Source organism: Myotis nattereri (assembly GCF_964212035.1).
Source record: "Myotis nattereri genome assembly, chromosome: 7".
NCBI classification, from domain to species: domain Eukaryota; kingdom Metazoa; phylum Chordata; class Mammalia; order Chiroptera; family Vespertilionidae; genus Myotis; species Myotis nattereri.
The window spans coordinates 16,263,743-16,281,423 of NC_138082.1; the positions used below are offsets into that span (position 1 = coordinate 16,263,743).

Genomic DNA, 17,681 nt, shown 5'->3' on the forward strand with positions numbered 1-17,681 from the left:
AAAAAAAAAAGACCTCAAAGGCCACAAAAACAGAGGAGAAAATGATGACTGTTCTTATCACTTATTGATTGACATTCTGAGACATGCCATGTTCACATTCTTGGGGTTTAGAGATAAAAACAACAACAACACAAAACAAACAAAAAAACTAGAGTCGGTTGGAGAACTTCTCTATTGGGCTTTATTTATTATGCACATCTTTGCAGAGGTCATTCCCTGATACAGTGCAAACTTTCATGCTGTTTTATATCAACTCTTGGACAACCATTAATATTAAACCTTAAAAATCCTGTAGGAGACTTTAACTATAGTGTTTAATTACAGTGTTTTCGTACATAGTTGTTTTTGTTGAGTTTTCTCCTTCTCCCCCTTCCTGTCCCGGTCTCTGTTACTGCCTCTCTGGGTAAGTCTGCCTCTGTTTCACACACACACACACACACACACACACACACACACACACGCACACACACACGTACACGTGCGCGCACACACACACAGGCACACACAAGCACACACACGCACGCACACACAGAGATATATGTGCATACTATCAAATTAGCATGAGTATCGTAGAATTCTTTAGTTCTTTGTTAGAGAATATCAGAAGTGTCCAAATCATGATTTTTAAATTCTGGTCAAGTTTAGTAACAACAATGTCCATGGACTCTTCAGTAGCAGATGCTGTGGATGGTCTGTCCATATTTCCCTCTGCGTTCAACATTTTGCCTGACTTCCAATTGCAAGTGTCTGCATTTCATTGACTGAGGGCTCTCTGTGGTTGGTTGGAGGCTGCTGGCATGCAAAGTGCCATCGAATTAATGATCTTGCTGCAGCCCCAACCAATGACTAGAGAGGGTCATTGTGTAAATATCCCAGCTTCTTTGCTCCATAGCTGGGCTGTCTTCAAGATGGATGTTCTCACTGGCGCTCAGAGTTCCTGGGCTGAAGCTCTGGTTGTCCATATGGTAACTGCCTGAGAATGCATACTTGATTGGAATGCCTCCCGGTGTCATTTTCTATTGGTATTTCTTGAAAACACTTCAAAATAAACTTCTTTTTCTCAAATCCTTGTCTCAGGAAATGTGTCCAGGAAACCTTCAAAGATATCTTCTTATTTATATTTATGTAGAGAAGTTCTAACTTTTCAATCAGAATATAAATATAGGTAATGTGAGAAAACCCCTGAAAGAAAGCTGATTAAAATGTGATCAGACAAAAAAGGCAAAACTGAAAAAGGTGGTAGGTGACCCATTTTAAGTTTTGCAGAAAATCAATTTACCATTTTTTGTAATTCTTTATCCCATAATTCTAGGTAAGATAGCCTGTATTCCCGTGTGCCCAAGCATGAAGCTTTTAGGCTCTGAGACCTTCTAAAGTGCGGGAAAGTGTATTATCTATCTTTTCAGGATCACATTTTTATTAGTGTTTTTTTTTCCCCCTCCACTTTTTATTGACCATTGGCTCCATTTACATCACACAAAAACAGTGATGTTTTTGTCTGTCTCTGTTAAGCTTTTATTTGAATCACATGCTATTTTTTCCTTCTCTTTCGGGAATGGTTACTCAAGAGACGGTCTAGTGAAATTACACTTTGGCAAAAACAATGTTATTAAAGTCTGATCATTCTTGTTTTTCCTTTCTAGCGAGGAGCCGAAGTGCATTTAGTTCCCTGGAATCACGATTTTACCAAGATGGAGTATGATGGGCTTTTAATTGCCGGAGGACCTGGGAACCCAGCTCTTGCACAACCACTCATTCAGAATGTGAAAAAGGTGTGCAAACCTGGGGGTAGTGTGTATCTGTGTGCGAAGTGGAGGTAGTCTGGTCTATTACTGCTCTCAGCTGCAATATACTTTATTTATTCAGAAATTTTTTATTACTCCTACTTGTGCCCTCAGAGGTAATGTCAGCACAGACATGTATTAGGGCGAACCAATGAGGAAAAAGAGCTATTTTTTTTTAAGATAAAGTAATTGGGATTGTGTCCTTAAGTTCAGAGAACTGGAGCCCAATCTCCAAATGTGTCGTTCCTTACAATCATGGAATGACAACTTGTGTTCCTCACCATGACCTTGGGACCTATAACACACCCAAGTTTCTAAAGAAATTCTAAACTAGATTTATTTTAATCTGTATGTTAAGTACATTTTATTGAGTTCTAATGCTATAAATTTGTCAATCATGTTCTGATTTATAATTTACCTTTTTATTCAATGATCATTCTGTTTACCTTGTTAGTTAAGGGAAAAAAGGATGCTTCCTTTTTATTCCTTGAGAAGCACTTTTTGGGACTGTACTTCTGGGTTAATAAAAATTCTTCCTGATTTAGATTTTGGAGAGTGACCGCAAGGAGCCATTGTTTGGAATCAGTACAGGAAATTTAATCATAGGATTAGCTGCTGGTGCCAAATCCTACAAAATGCCCATGGCCAACAGGTAAGGCAGTTACACTTTGTTTATAGTTAGACTAGCCGTAAAATACTATTAGAAACTAAATCCAGAAGACTTAGTGATCTCCCATGCCACTTTCTTCAGAATAAACAGATAATCATATATGGCTCACAGGTGTCTGACTACCTGATACCACTTTCATTGTATTTGTGAAAGGCAGCCTTTTCTAACAATAACATTGCTGTATTTTAAAGTTATTTTTCCTTCCCTCAGCATAAATTGAGATTATAATACTCAATCAAATGGCATTCTAAGGAAACTGTTCTGATTTTAAACTTGATTTCAGAGCATTGATAGCGTTGTAAGGCTGGGTGACTTAAGAACTGAGAAATCTTCAAATCCTCTAGTCAGCAGCTCTCAACCTGTAGGTCGTGACCATCGGAAAACACATATAGCATATCAGATATTTACATTACGATTCATAACAGTAGCAACATTACAGTTATGAAGTAGCAACGAAAATAATTTTATGGTTGGGGGTCCCCACAACATGAGGAACTGTATTAAAGGGTCGGGGCATTAGAAAGGTTGAGAACCATTGCTTTAGGTTTTACTAGTACTTTCTTACCCCAACGATGTTAACCTATTGTACATGGAGCTTTCCCTCATGGATCACCTTTCACAGGAAGTATAATTCAAATTGATTCCAGACTGAGTCGTTTCTCTTTATTATCTCCTGTAAACTCTCATCTGCCTTTACAATTACTGTGGCTCCTTAAAATAAGTCGCTTAGATTTGTCAGTCTTTGTTAAACTGGTAGGCAACTCTTAAGTTCTTCGTATGAGTGCAATTCTCCCTTTTCCAAAACTGATTACAGAAGTTTAATAGATATGATATTTAACACACAACGAAGCTTCCCGAATTGATTTTTGTTGCTAAGATTACTGGGATTAACAATCTGTGATTTTTCTTACTAAACAATTGAAACTTTTGAATTTCAATAGTCTTTTCTTTTTGCTATTTTACAACGAATGTGCTTATATTCTCCCCCTCACTTTTCCTTCTCCTTCTTTCTTTTTTCTCCAGAGGGCAGAATCAGCCTGTTTTGAATGTGACGAACAGACAAGCTTTCATTACCGCTCAGAACCATGGCTATGCCCTGGAAAACACCCTTCCTGCCGGCTGGAAGCCACTTTTTACAAATGTCAATGACCAAACCAATGAGGTAAGTTGGGGATGAGAAATGCAGGGTTTTTAATACTCTTATACAGATACCTTTCTCCTGTTTATGTGAGCTCTTTGGGGGGTGTGTGGGGAACAACTCTATTTATAGGAGTTCATAGCCCTCTGCTTTTCCAAAAGTAACTTCTCGGTCTTATTTTCTCATCAGTTGACTCATTAAGATCCATTCTTTGAGTGGTTAATCAATGACTGTCTTGCACACTCATTGTTAATGGGGCATTGGTAGAGATCTGTTGAAACCACTCAGTGAGCCTCTGGGACTAAGCACATGAAGTAGCCTTTGAGAAGACCCCTGGAGAAGCAATTTAGGAGATGAAGATCAGAAGAGGATTTGGGTGTATTATGAACAGAGCTTTGAAGGGTCCCAAAGGCTATAAACCAAATCAGTTGTTTTTATTAAGGGGACCACATTTGGTTGAATCTTTGTTGGATTATTAGCAGTTAGTTTTTTCTAATGTTCTTAAGCATTTACCTCAGCTTTTTGATGTGAATAATATGTAGCCTTGGTTGGCACCCATTGTTTCAGAAGACATTTCTCCCATTTCTCGTTCCTTAGGGGATTATGCATGAAAGCAAACCCTTTTTCGGTGTGCAGTTCCACCCTGAGGTCAGCCCAGGGCCAACGGACACTGAGGTATGTTAGAAAGATGAAGCCTGTTATAGAATTTTAAGTCTTTAAATTAGAAATGTATTTATGTGAAAAATCGAGAAACCAAAATAACCACCTTAGATGATCTTGTTACAGAACATTCTCAAGATGGGTGTTGTGATAATATTCTCATTGTATCAAAATTTCCTCTCCATAACTGTCATGGAGGAAGTGCCTGTCCTTTTTTTGTTTTTTTGTTTTTTAATTCAAAGTGGGGAGTCCCTTAAGAAACCTGATGCAATGCTATTTTTATTTAAATTATTATCATTCTGATATATTTAGTTCTAAAATTTATAATTGTTGTCCTATGCAAATGAATTTCCCCTTGCTCTCTTATTCTCATAACTGAAATGAAATTTTAATCCCCCATCTGTGACTTCACGAAATCTCTATGGCAACTGGTTGTGTAGCCATAGAGGGAGAATAACCAGCCGCAGGAGAAGGAAGGAGGGCAGCAGTGTTGGGCAGAGAAGGGGGCATATACCAACATGCATATGAGTTGAATGACTTAAGAAAAGAACCATGAAGAATTCTTAGAGATGTTTTGTTTGTAATTTAAATATCTCTACTTTTATTGTGTGAGCTTTTGGTTCAATGTCAAGGACATCTTTGCAAAACAAGAGCTTGCAGTGATACTCAGAAAAAGTCTGGGAAGTGTGGTGTGACTCTGCATCTCTAACACCCCAGGGCCTCCAATAGTAATGCTGATGATTCTTCCCTGTCAGCAGATACTCTCAGAAAAGACACCTAGGCAAAAAGAGGGAGAGAATAAAAATTTTCTGTCTGTAAACTCTACTACCTCATTTAGTCTTCTACTGAATTGTGTTTTCAGATTTGTGGGTTTTTTTCTTGTTTTATTATAATTAAGAAATAATGGTTCTTGATAGCCAAAGTGAATATAGCATTACTTACCCACAATAAAACTCATAAATTAAAGTGACTTATGTACACATATTGTCTAATGCATGATACTTTTTTGAAATTTAAAATGTAAATATTGCCTATGTAGTACTTCAAATTAGGAACATTGAAATCAAGATATATAATATGCAGTATCACTTAATCCTTATTTTTATCCTGCCAAATAGTTGCAAAATGAATATTTTTGTTGAAATTTCTTAAGCCTGTTGCAAAAATAAAAGTAAATTTATTGGTAAAGTTTAAGAATAATCTTTAGAGATATTTTTAGAGCTTATAGAAATTTTAAAAATCCAATTATTTCTAACTTTAGGGAGCACAAGAAATATAGCATAAGTAAATTATCACCAGAATTTTACTTAGAAGAAGAAAATGATTCATAATTAAGAGGCTGCAAACTTAATATTCTCCAAAGGCATTATCTGAAATGTTCACTGTCTGCTGAAAAATTTTTAAATAGGATGTCACATAAGCAGTTAGAAGTGTTTATTTGATCTAATTTCCGTAGTAATAAATATTTAGTTTTGCCAGAATTGGCAAAAAAAACAAACAAACAAAAACAAATATTGCATAGAAATACTTACCCTAAAAATTATTTATCTAAAGTTCAAATTTAAGTGGGAATACTGTATTTTATCTGGCAACCCTGTGAGTTTTGAAGCTTCTAACTAGTTGGTTACATTTTTTTTCTAGTATCTGTTTGATTCATTTTTCTCACTGATAAAGAAGGGGAAAGGAACCACTGTTACATCAGTTCTACCAAAGCCAGCCCTGGTTGCATCTCGAATTGAGGTCAGTATGTGTGGCCTTCTTTTTGGTTTATGTATTTTGGATTTGCTCTATCATGTAATGATATATTTAAGTTAATATGTAAACTTTTCCAATGTTTATGAAAGATGATTGGTATTATTGTAATCTCCCATCACTTTAGCATCTAACTATTTGGTCTGTTCTTGATTATGTTCATTGGAATTTTCATGTTTAGATTTAAACATCTTTTAAAGTTTAATTCTTCTAGGATGTTTGTAATAAAATAGCATAGTAAACAATAGGGATTAATTTAGCTTAGAATTTGATACATTTTTTCATTACTCAATAAAACCATAGCTTTACATATGCTTGAGACATAGTTCAGACTACAGAATTGTTATAGGTGATGTAATTTTTTAAAAAGGATTATTATTCAATATTATGAATTGAATAATATTTACCTTTAGAAAGCAAATGGATAAGAATTAATATATTCTTGAACCCTTACCTGTTTGAACGTATACTTTAATATAAGATCTCTACCCATTTCTTTCGTGGTTTAACCACACAAATACCCACACATTATTATTCAAAATTTAGAGAGATATATATGTATATAGTTTACAAACAAAAATAATTGATTTACATGTTTACATGAAATAAGTTAAGTTAGATAATTTAATGAGTTCCATGACAACCTTTTCTTTTTTTTGAGATGAAAAGATTGGCCAAAATCTAGCTTCTCAATGTGGAGTTAAAGTGTGGGTTCTTGGTAGTGAAAGAAGCCACATACCATATAGCATTTTTTCAGATGCTTTTCTTTTTTTTTTTAAATAGTGAAGGAAATGTATAATTTAGGATTTCAGTGACTTGCAGATAGTAGGTGCCCAAAAAATACTTGGTGAAGCAAATCAAGTTTTCCAAGCCATTGTCTCTTGCAGTAACCAAGAACATCTTTCTCCTCTGGAGGGCTCGGCAGTTTAGGAAGACCCAGAGGCTTGTTTGTTTTTGTGCCAATCTTTTGTTCAGAACAAACCTATGAAATATTGAATGCAATACACTTACTCAATTAAATTTTGGGAGATTTTTATCTAAAAACATACATATATGTACACACATGAGATTTATGAACCAAATCTTCTTAATAATAAAAACAATGCCTTTTTTTAATTGCTTGCAGGTTTCCAAAGTCCTTATCCTAGGATCGGGAGGTCTGTCCATTGGTCAGGCAGGTGAATTTGATTACTCAGGATCGCAAGCTGTAAAAGCCATGAAGGTGAGAGAATATGATCTTTGCTAAAATTTATTTTCACCCTTTAATGAGTCTAATTAGTATTGCATAATTTAGATTTATGACACTACTTCTTTTCAAAGTCACTATAATTAATTTCCTTACCTATTCTACACATCTTTTATTAAAGGAGGTTTGATCACAGACAAGGTATTTACTTTCTCCAATGTGCACACCTATACATTAATTTAGATTGGTCCTCAAAATTGTCTACATTATCTCCTATTTATAACAAAAACATATAAAGCCACACTTATAGGTGTTTCTAATTTCTTTTGAGGTAGTGAGCTTTTTGTCTTTTGTGTGAAAGAGTGAATTTAGGCATCCTTGGTGCTCTAAAAGTACTTCAATGTTCTTCGGATGCTTCAGGCATTTCTCTGGTTGAAATGGGAAGATCCAGTTGGAGAAGCAGTGCCTTTTGTTCAAGCTCTAGAAGTTATTATCTGTCATTAGGGAACCCAGTTGTCCCACCTGTGACTTGGAATGGATGACCTATCAGGATGGTGTGGTTGCATTTCCAAGTGGAAAAGAGGATTTGATACTACCCAAGCTGGGAAGAACATCCTCCCTATTTCCTCAAAGTCTCTTGAGATCTTCCCAACTCTTCACCTAGTAAATGAAACTTGAGAAAAATTACACTGTAGATGTAAGGTATTTCTATTAAAGAGCTAACCAGGCTTCTTTTGGTGTCCTTATTTCCCTGGATAGTCCCCATTTAGGTGCTCATCAGGCCATCCAGAGGCACAGTGAGCTCTCTGTGACCTTGCCTGAGGCTTTGCAGTGTGAAGCCATTTACCAGAGACCTGACTAGGAGAGAAGGACATAGGGAAGGCAGCAGGAGACTCAGACAACAAACATGGGAAATAGTTGGCATTTTTTAAATTTACTTTTTGTTTTATTTAGTATTCTATATACAAAGCTTTTCACTTGCCAGATGCCTGATAAAAAATGTAGAACATAGCCCCTAATTACCTTACTCTTCTTCCCATTTGTTTTTAATATTTTCCTCCATACACACATGGGTGTTCGTACATATGCACACATATTTTCCATGTATATTTTAAAAGGATACTTTATTGTACTGTGATTCAATTGATCTTTAAATAAATAGTGGATGTCCAATGGTTTAGATTGATTAGAACATAATCCAAGTGTGTTCTGGATTTAGAACACATTTTACTAGCAAATTTTTTTTAAGCCTACTTAGTAGTTTTATGAATAATTAGTATTTTCATGGCTTGTATTTTTTATGTGCTTTAACATTCATTATGTGAAGTTATTTAAATAATATAAATTATTTTATATAGTATTATTAATTAGGAAGTTAATAGAGATACATTTATGAACCAAATATTTTAAAAGAATTAAATTTTGCATGTATTATAGCCAGAACTATATGAGAAAATGATGTAAAATTTATTAAAATTGTTTGAAATTATTCTTAAGTTTTAAAATGAATACCCATCACATGCACATATGGGACTTTTACTATATAGTTTTATTTATGAAAATACCTATATTCATCATACAGTCCATTCAGGAAAATACAAATATATTTAGGCCTGTTGGTACTTTTCTGTCGTAGCAAGACCTTGTGCAACTTCTGTTAATGGTCCAATATCAGTTTAGACCTAATTACTTACACTCCAACCCATATTTTTAAATGAAATTGCTTATCTGTATGTATCTATTTAATACTTTGCTAATACACCTGATAATCCTTTTAAAATAATTCCTTCAAATTTTGAAAGATGACTGGTATTGCGGAAGGGCATAGGACTTGAATCATAAGAGTTGAATCAAGTTTTAATTCTGGATCTTTCCAGCTATATGATCTTTGGCAAGTTAGTTAACTATTGAATCTCAATTTTTTTTTTATCTGTAAGGTGGAAATTTCTCTTGTAGTCTTGGTATAAAAATCAAGTAAGTTAATAAAAAGTATAAGTTTTAAGGCACTATTTGAAAATAGCATGAGGTATATTTAATTTTTTAATTCAGATTTCCCCCCTAGGATGTGTAGGGCTTTCAAAGATAATTTCTGTACTTTCAACTGAATATTGTTGACTTTTTAGAAGGTTCAAAATTGATATGCTAATAGGTAAAATAATAAGAACCATCTGGCCATATTTTATAATCATTATTTTTGCTAAGTTTCACTCTCATCCTGGTTTATAAAGTTATTATTCTTAGTAGCCTACATGAACAATTATTTTGGTGGTCTCTCCAGATGTCAAGAATGAGATAGGCTATGAATACCTTCAGACACACACATACACGCACATATTTTTTCTTTTTCTTTTGCCATATGGTCATTTTCTTTTTATATAATATGTATAAACAGTTGTATAATGCTCTTTGTTAAAGCACTACAGCAAGCATGAAAATATAAAGAAAATAGAAACCAGCAGAAGGCTCTCAGTGCTTCTAGCAAGAAGGGAACACATTACCGTGCATTTTAAATGTGCACCAATGTTCTCCGACAAACATTAGAAAGGGAAGCAGCTTTGATGATGCCTCCAGTTCCATTTCATAGTTTACTCATTAATTTTTTTTGGAATATTATGTTCTTTTAAGGTCGATTGAACTGTAAAGTTCAGTAGTACTCAATGTCAATGATAGGGTCTTGGAAGCTGTGGCCTTAAGCAAAACAATGTATAATGAAACCAATTTTACCATAGCCTAAATGATATAAATAAGAGTTAAGTCCCTATGGAATTTTTCTGGCCACCAAAATTAACACCAAACTTCTAAATGAAGATCCTGAATACTTCTAATATTAAACCTTGAAATAAATGTGAGCTATACAGACATTTAAGAAAGATGAATGAAAACAAGTAAGAGGATTATTTTCCAATCTTCTGTCCACTTCAGGGTCTTGAATGGCCAGAGCCTCTCTCAGAAGTTCAGGGTATAGACAGGACCCACCCCTGATAGGAGGTCCTTCCATTGAAGGGTGAAATCACATCCACACACACTCAAACTGGAATCATTTAGACCCACCAGCTCATCTCACTGCACATCTTTGGGATGTGGGAGGAATTTGGAGCACCTGAAGAAAACCCATGCAGACATGGAAAAACGTGCAAAATCCACACAGACAGTGGCCCCATCCAGGAACTGATCACCCTGCCCCATTCATGTTATAACAAAATGACTTGAACAAAACCACATTATTTGGGGACCTGCTATATTTTTGGATATCTGGTCAAACTCTATAGAAATCATTTTCAGCGTTGCTTGATAGCTTCAGTGGCAAGAAATTCAGGATGATCTTTATGAGGGAGGCAGTTCTTTTTTGGATAGTTTTATTTTCACTCAATTTCTTCCTTCCTTTCACCAAATGTTTGTTTCCCTCTAACTTCCATTTACTCACTCACTCACTCACTCACTCACTCACTCATTCATTCAGTACCTAATCCATTACCTAATCTAGTCATTACCTAATAATGCCCTGAATTGAAATATGGCCATTCTCTTCTTTAGACCATGTTTTCAGATTTCTGGATCCTTTTGTTTCAGGAAGAAAATGTCAGAACTGTCCTGATGAACCCAAACATTGCGTCCGTACAGACCAACGAAGTGGGCTTAAAACAAGCAGATAGTGTCTACTTTCTCCCCATCACCCCCCAGTTTGTCACAGAGGTCATCAAGGCGGAACGGCCAGATGGGTTAATTCTGGGCATGGGTGGCCAGACAGCTCTGAATTGTGGTGAGTTCTTTTAAGTTTGATTGTAGAATTTGGGTACATGCACTTATGTGTAATATTTTTTTGCTTGATTCGACCTAACAATTTATAAAAGATTTCCTCTAATGTGTGAGGAAGCAGCAAATAGCTACCTGAAAATGTCATATGATGAGTAGAATGTCTGAGGAACAAAATGAAACCTTTTGCTTTAAGGCTCCAGAGTGGCCAAGTAGGTTTCTTGGGTCTCCATCCTCTATCCCAGGATATTGCTTCTCTCTGTTACCAGTGAAGTCCTAAGAACTATTATGAATGAAAAATGAGAATTAACATTGATAAGTGCCTGGCACCCTTATGTCTCAGCTATTTCACGTCTATCTTCATGGTCATCTAGATCAGTCTCTCTGCCATCCCTTCATTTATATGCTGAGTCGAGTGCTCTGTCCTCTTTAAAATGCCTCAGACCTTTGGAACTAGATTGTGAATGAGGATATCATTAGCTATTTGGGGTAAGGAGTTGGCGATGTAATTTGTATGACAAATATAAAACACTTAGCTAAAGTTAGCTAGTGAGTTAGTGAAAACACAAACCGTCTTGATAATTTTTAATTCATATCTCTGGGCTTATTTAAATCTCATTAAGAATGGACCTTAGAATGGAAGGAAATATACTAAAATCTTAAAGCTCACTATAATTCTATGATTTTTATTAAAGACAATAATAAAATCATTTGAAGTGGTAATAGAAGGAACAGTTATATCAGCAGAATATTTTGCTAGAATATCTTCAGAATTTTTAATTCAAATTTTTTTTTTTACCTTAAGTACAATTCTATTTTGTATTGTGGTGGCTTCTTGAAGTTAATTTTAAGATTTAAAAAAATGGTATTAAAGAAGACATAAGAGTTTAAGATAAAAAAAAAAAAGCTGATTTAATTTGTTCTTCCCAGGAGTGGAACTATTCAAGAGAGGTGTGCTCAAGGAGTATGGAGTGAAAGTCCTGGGGACCTCAGTTGAATCCATTATGGCCACAGAAGACAGGCAGCTGTTCTCAGATAAACTAAATGAGATTAATGAAAAGATTGCTCCGAGCTTTGCTGTGGAATCGGTAAGAAACCTTTGTTCTGGAGAGACAAGGCCATTATCTGTTTGGTTGTAGGGAGAATGTTTGTCATGCCTAAAAGAAAAGTTACAATTATTATACTTGCATATGTGTTCTTCCAGAAATGTATTAGCACCTCAGAGATATTATTTAAAAATATATTTTAAAATAGATTTTAGAGAGCAAAAGGAGAGGGAGAGAGAGATAGAAACATTAATTATAAAAGAGATCATTGATTGGCTGCCTCCTGCATGCGCACCATTGGGGATCGAGCCTTGGACCCAGGCATGTGCCCTGATGGGAATCAAACCGTGACCCTTCTGGGTCATAGGTTGATGTTCAACCACTGAGCCATGCAGGTCCAGCAAGATATTGTGTATTAATTGCACCATTCAATGCTCAACTTTTAGGGTTAGGTATTACTATTTCATTTTATGAAAAGAAAAGTATAAATCAAGAAAAATGATTTTATCAATGCCATGGAATCTCAATCTCCTGAATTAAAACTAAGAACCATACTAACTTGCAATGCCAAAGTAATTTTTACCTTCTTCCCACAATCAGTGACACATCTTGTGCGTGCAGACGACCTGCAAATGGAAAAATCATTAGATTTAAATTTTCTTATTAAAATGAGATAAACATTTAAAAATGAGATTATTAAGATAAAAAAGCCATTGGACCTAATTAGTAAGATTTATGACTGAGAAATCCATGGCTTAGATGTTGAAAGAGGACAGATTATATTGCGTTTCTATTAACCGTTTTCCATTATATCCTGTGTATATTGATGGGCATGGAGAGAAAGTCAGCTTTCCATGCATTTGTTTTTGCCCCTGACTTTAGTCCTGATTTCCACATATAGTCAGTGGAGTGGGGGTGCTGGATGCAGTTTTTGATGCAACTTCCCCATTGAAGAAATTGGCAAACCCTTAGGGATAAGGGGAGTACAGCTGGACTGACTAAATGTGGGTCATGCATGTTTCAGTAAAGAATGCTGTCAAGTACGTGCTATGTTACAAAGCTGTCAGTCAGGAATAATCCCAGGACAGCTCTGCTGAACATTTGGAAAGCTCCTGCCATCCATTCATTCTTTCATTGCCAGATTTAATTATGTCCTTGCTTCCTCAGGATGAGAAACAGGCATATGGGAAAGGTGTAATTACATTCCCATTGGTGGTGTAATAATATTCCATGACAGAAAAATATAGCCATCATGTGTTGTATTTTGTAAGTTATAAAAAAGAATTCCAAGCTTTTGGGACTGCTCTCTGACTGAACTTGAAAAATTTTCTCTATATAATATTCCTAATGGCTTATTGCAGTAATAATAAGTTAGTTTCAGCAACAGAAAACCTTGTTTCATTAAAAGATGAAGACTTTTAAGCTGAACTAAAAATTCAATATGGTGTCCATTCTCAAATTAATGCAGGATATTTTATTTTGGGCCATTGTTTTATGTTGGGTTTTTTTAAATGCAAAAATAAAATTCACCACAAAGAAATTAAAAAGGGTCTTCACTGTATACTGAAATAATCCTAGAATTTTACTTAAAAATTGTAAAACAACACTTGCTTTATGGAAGGAGATGAGAGGATAATAGAACATGTCCATAGTCATTCCCCTCAAATAAACTGATCTACCTGAATGGCCAGACTCTCTTGGAATGATTGTTTCTGCTAGTGTGGTCAGCTTTTAAACTCTGAGCTCTTGTTCTTGTTGACAGATTGAGGATGCGCTGAAGGCAGCAGACTCCATTGGCTACCCAGTGATGATCCGTTCTGCCTATGCCCTGGGTGGGTTAGGCTCAGGCATCTGTCCTAATAAGGAGACCTTAGTGGACCTCAGCACAAAGGTATGTATCTTCATAGACCATCTTAACAATCGAGACACTGATGTGACATACCCTTTCCATTAGAGAAAGTTATGTAGACAAAAATAACCTTTTTTCTATTTATTAAATCACTGTCATGTTCTCTAAAAGTGTCCAAATACAACTCCTTTGAAAAGGAAATGCAGTATAATTACTTACATTGGAACAGAGTGGTAAGCCAGCTAGTCCTAGGTCAATCTTTATTTTCCTGGCTATTGATTTCAGTATTATGAAGTCAATCCAATTCTACCTTCCTCTGCTTCATAGTCTGTTTTAAAACATTCATAATGCTACAATATATTTTAGTGGTTTAAAACAACTAGAATATAATGTTCCATGTTCCATTATTTTTTGAAATAATATCACATGAATGACATCCAGTAAGTGAAACAACACACATTGACTAGTTTAACTTTACCTCAAACTCAGCTGTTTAATGTGTATGTAGTATAAACACCTCTTAATAACATAATCAAGTGAGCTCTCTGCCAACTAACATACACATATGGGTATAAGCAAAAGTGAGATTTGAATGTTTATAATTTATTACTATAAAAATGACTTTAACATACTACTGAATACTTCTTTTCTTAAGTATTAGAAGGCAAATCTGGACAAAATTAATATGTGGTCCAAAAAATAAATTAGAGATGAACACAGAAAACATGCTTTATGAAAGCAGATAGTTTTGCCCACACTCCATTCCCTCAGAGTACAGCAGCGCCTGGCAGTCCTGGGGGCTTGTTGAGTGCATGCATGTTCAGCCAAAGGGCCATGTAACATACATGGAAGTCATGCAAGAGAGTCTCTGTGAAGGCAATTTTGGGGAGAGCTAAGTAAAGAGCCCAACCACAGCTTTTAGCTTTATCGTACTTACTTTTAGAGTGAAACAAAATGAGGCCCTTCAATTGTTGAAGGATTTTGAGAAAAAAATAAGTAAAATTAAATATACTCAAATAACTATAATGACAAACTTACATGTCAACAACTTGGATTTAATATGTATTTATGCTCTATTAAAATATATACTTTTTACAGTATAGAAACCTTTTGAATACTGAATTGTCTAATAATTTTTACTAATGAAGACAATTTTGTATTGGGATACTTTTTATTCATATTCATATTACTCTAAAATAATCAATAAGCTATTGAATGATTTTCTTTGATGAAAACCTTGCTTTTCTCTTGAGAATAGCTACTGATATCATTATATCCTAAAGTACCCCTATTCTCTTGAGGTTATAATTAGCACCATAAGAAACTGCACTAACTCATCTGAGTCCCTAAGTCAATGTTTTGTATAAAATCTGAGATTTGAAAGGGGAAAAAAAAAGAAGTTGAGGCAACAGGTGAATATGATGTAAATTGCCCCTGTGCCCAAATCTTTAGTCTACTTCATTAGAATGCAAAACGCTTTCCCAATTTCACATGCTTTCTTTCCCAGATTTCTTCTTTTAGCAGGCAATTCTAACAACAAATTAATCATTATTAAATTGTTGACGCTGGCTACAGAATTTCCTAACCACTTTGAAAACCTTATTATGGGCAGCTGTGGGGACTAGTGTGTTCCAGTTTCAATTGCACATGTTGGAGCCAATGGTGTTGACTGAGGTCAAAACAATAGTGTTGAGACCCATTACGGACAAACTTACATTGAGTTATTTCATTTTACTGCCTGCTAATAACTTGAAAACCATTTACTTTCCCCAGTTGCTTTCTCTTCTTTTCAATGCCATCACAAATCAACTGTATTAAGAGACAAAGGACATTTCTGTCTTGGATTTCAGCCGCTAAATGTCCTGAGGTCAGAGACGGCCTCTTTTATATTTTGAGTTCAGTTCTACCTACCGCTGAGTACTCAGTAAATATGAAATGATGATTATACTAATTCATATCTGTTTAATCAGGCATACATGATATATGACTCAGAGTACTTAAGCACTTAGGCAGTGATTAACCATAATAAGAATTGCATATGATTCTTCTAATTCCCAAGTTTCATATGCCATCTTGGCTCACTGTTTACAACCATCATCATCGCCTTTCTTCTCCTCATCAACATCAACTGACTTTCATTGTGTATGTCGCCGTACGCAGCACCCCGAGCTATTTTGGAGAAAGCCAGAGTCTTTAGATTTATGTTTCTATATTTATTCACACTTATCACATTTTCTGGTTTCACAGAAGCCTAGCTGCCGAAATAATTTCATTTCCCTCTGCCTGATTGCTCAATTATTTTCCCGAATTAGTTTGATTTAATGTCATATCAGCACTTTGAATGGCAAGCCTCAATAATGTAAATCAAGCATATTCACTGCAGGATGCTATTCCTAGTACCTCACTGATTTTTTGACACATTGCGCCTTCCGGAGAGCAGAGGAGGATGGAGGCTGGGCTTGAGACTTCGGTGCTGACCAGTATTTAGGCCAGGACGCTGAAAATATTCATGTTTAAACCAGTGCCTTTTCTTACTCTTTGATACCTTTTGTTACCCATTTTTAGGCCTTTGCTATGACCAACCAGATCCTGGTGGAGAGGTCAGTGACGGGATGGAAAGAAATAGAATATGAAGTAGTCCGAGATGCTGATGACAATTGTGTCACTGTGTGTAACATGGAAAATGTTGATGCCATGGGCGTTCATACAGGTAGGCAAAGAATCTTTAAGAATTATAGTAATGCCTTCAGCTCATGTGTCCGATAGCCCATAGCAGTCTTTATTAAGTTTTTTCCTTTAAATTGCCATTCTTAGCTGACAGTCTAGTGATAAACATTTTTATACATAGAGTAAAATTGAAAATACTCTCACATTTTATTTGATCATCAGAAAAATCCTATGAAGTAAGGCAGGGATTATTATCCTGATTTCAATCGAGGAAGGCATCAAATCTAAGCAATATAATGTGAAGGTGAAATCTATAAGACTTGATGTTGAGAAGTAAGTAGCGATGTTAAGAAGACTTAAAGCAGACTGAGGTGTTTGTCCCTAGTGAATGAGAAAATAGCCACAAGTAATAGAAATAGGTTTCTCAGGAAGGAAACTAGTTAGACAAGGGGGCACAAATATTGACTTAGGATTTAGAAATGCTACATTTGATGTATGGGTGAAACTCATAAGAAGAGGGTTAAGAGTATAGGATTAGAATTCAAGAATGTGATAGAAGTAGAGAATTTGATATAAAGTCATTGAAAGTCATTGGTATAAAGGTAATAATTGAAGCTGGAAGCATTTACTAAGTATTCAAGGGTAGAGGCATAGAAAAAAAGAGAATAGGGTAAAGGATGTAACATTAAGATTTTATAAGGCAGAAGAAAGAGGAAGGGTTAGTGTGGAATAAAAATGAATGATAGGAAGAAAAGCAGGGGAGTACAGTATCAAGTAAGCCAACCTAAGAAAATATTTTATAAAAGAGCTTTGGTTTCGGCTGTATAAAATGCTCTGAAAGGTTAAAAATGAGTTTTTAATATGGCTTTGGATGTTCAAGAGGATAGTTTAAGTACAAAATTGGTTATGTGAGCCATAGTGAATGGAATTATATCTCAATGAATGATAAGCAGAATTGGTAAACGTTCAAGAAGTGTAGGCATGTAAAGAATGAGAGATGGGTTCTTGTGATTATCTAGCAATGTTGAGGGAGGGGCTTCTTGGGCTCCTAGAGATCTGTCATGTTTTCAGGCAGAAGGGATGGTGACTACAGACCAAGAGATTAAAGATACAAAGGACTCTGATTGGAGAGGAGTGAGAAAATGGGAAGGAATGAGATATAGAAACAGGTGGAGA

General features: G+C 35.4%; 1 protein-coding gene across 1 annotated transcript in view; it reads left to right on the top strand.

The window, feature by feature from the left end:
• The first annotated feature begins 214 nt into the window (after positions 1 to 214).
• Positions 215 to 17,681, top strand: part of CPS1 (carbamoyl-phosphate synthase 1) — an 82,081-nt gene continuing 64,614 nt past the window's right edge. The window contains exons 1-9 of the mRNA XM_081096033.1: positions 215 to 2,436; positions 3,478 to 3,616; positions 4,190 to 4,267; positions 5,894 to 5,992; positions 7,131 to 7,226; positions 10,761 to 10,950; positions 11,874 to 12,031; positions 13,752 to 13,880; positions 16,404 to 16,548. Of these exons, the coding sequence (XP_080952159.1) occupies positions 2,420 to 2,436; positions 3,478 to 3,616; positions 4,190 to 4,267; positions 5,894 to 5,992; positions 7,131 to 7,226; positions 10,761 to 10,950; positions 11,874 to 12,031; positions 13,752 to 13,880; positions 16,404 to 16,548 (1,051 nt within the window). The 5' untranslated portion in view covers positions 215 to 2,419. The remainder of the gene's footprint in view (positions 2,437 to 3,477; positions 3,617 to 4,189; positions 4,268 to 5,893; positions 5,993 to 7,130; positions 7,227 to 10,760; positions 10,951 to 11,873; positions 12,032 to 13,751; positions 13,881 to 16,403; positions 16,549 to 17,681) is intronic.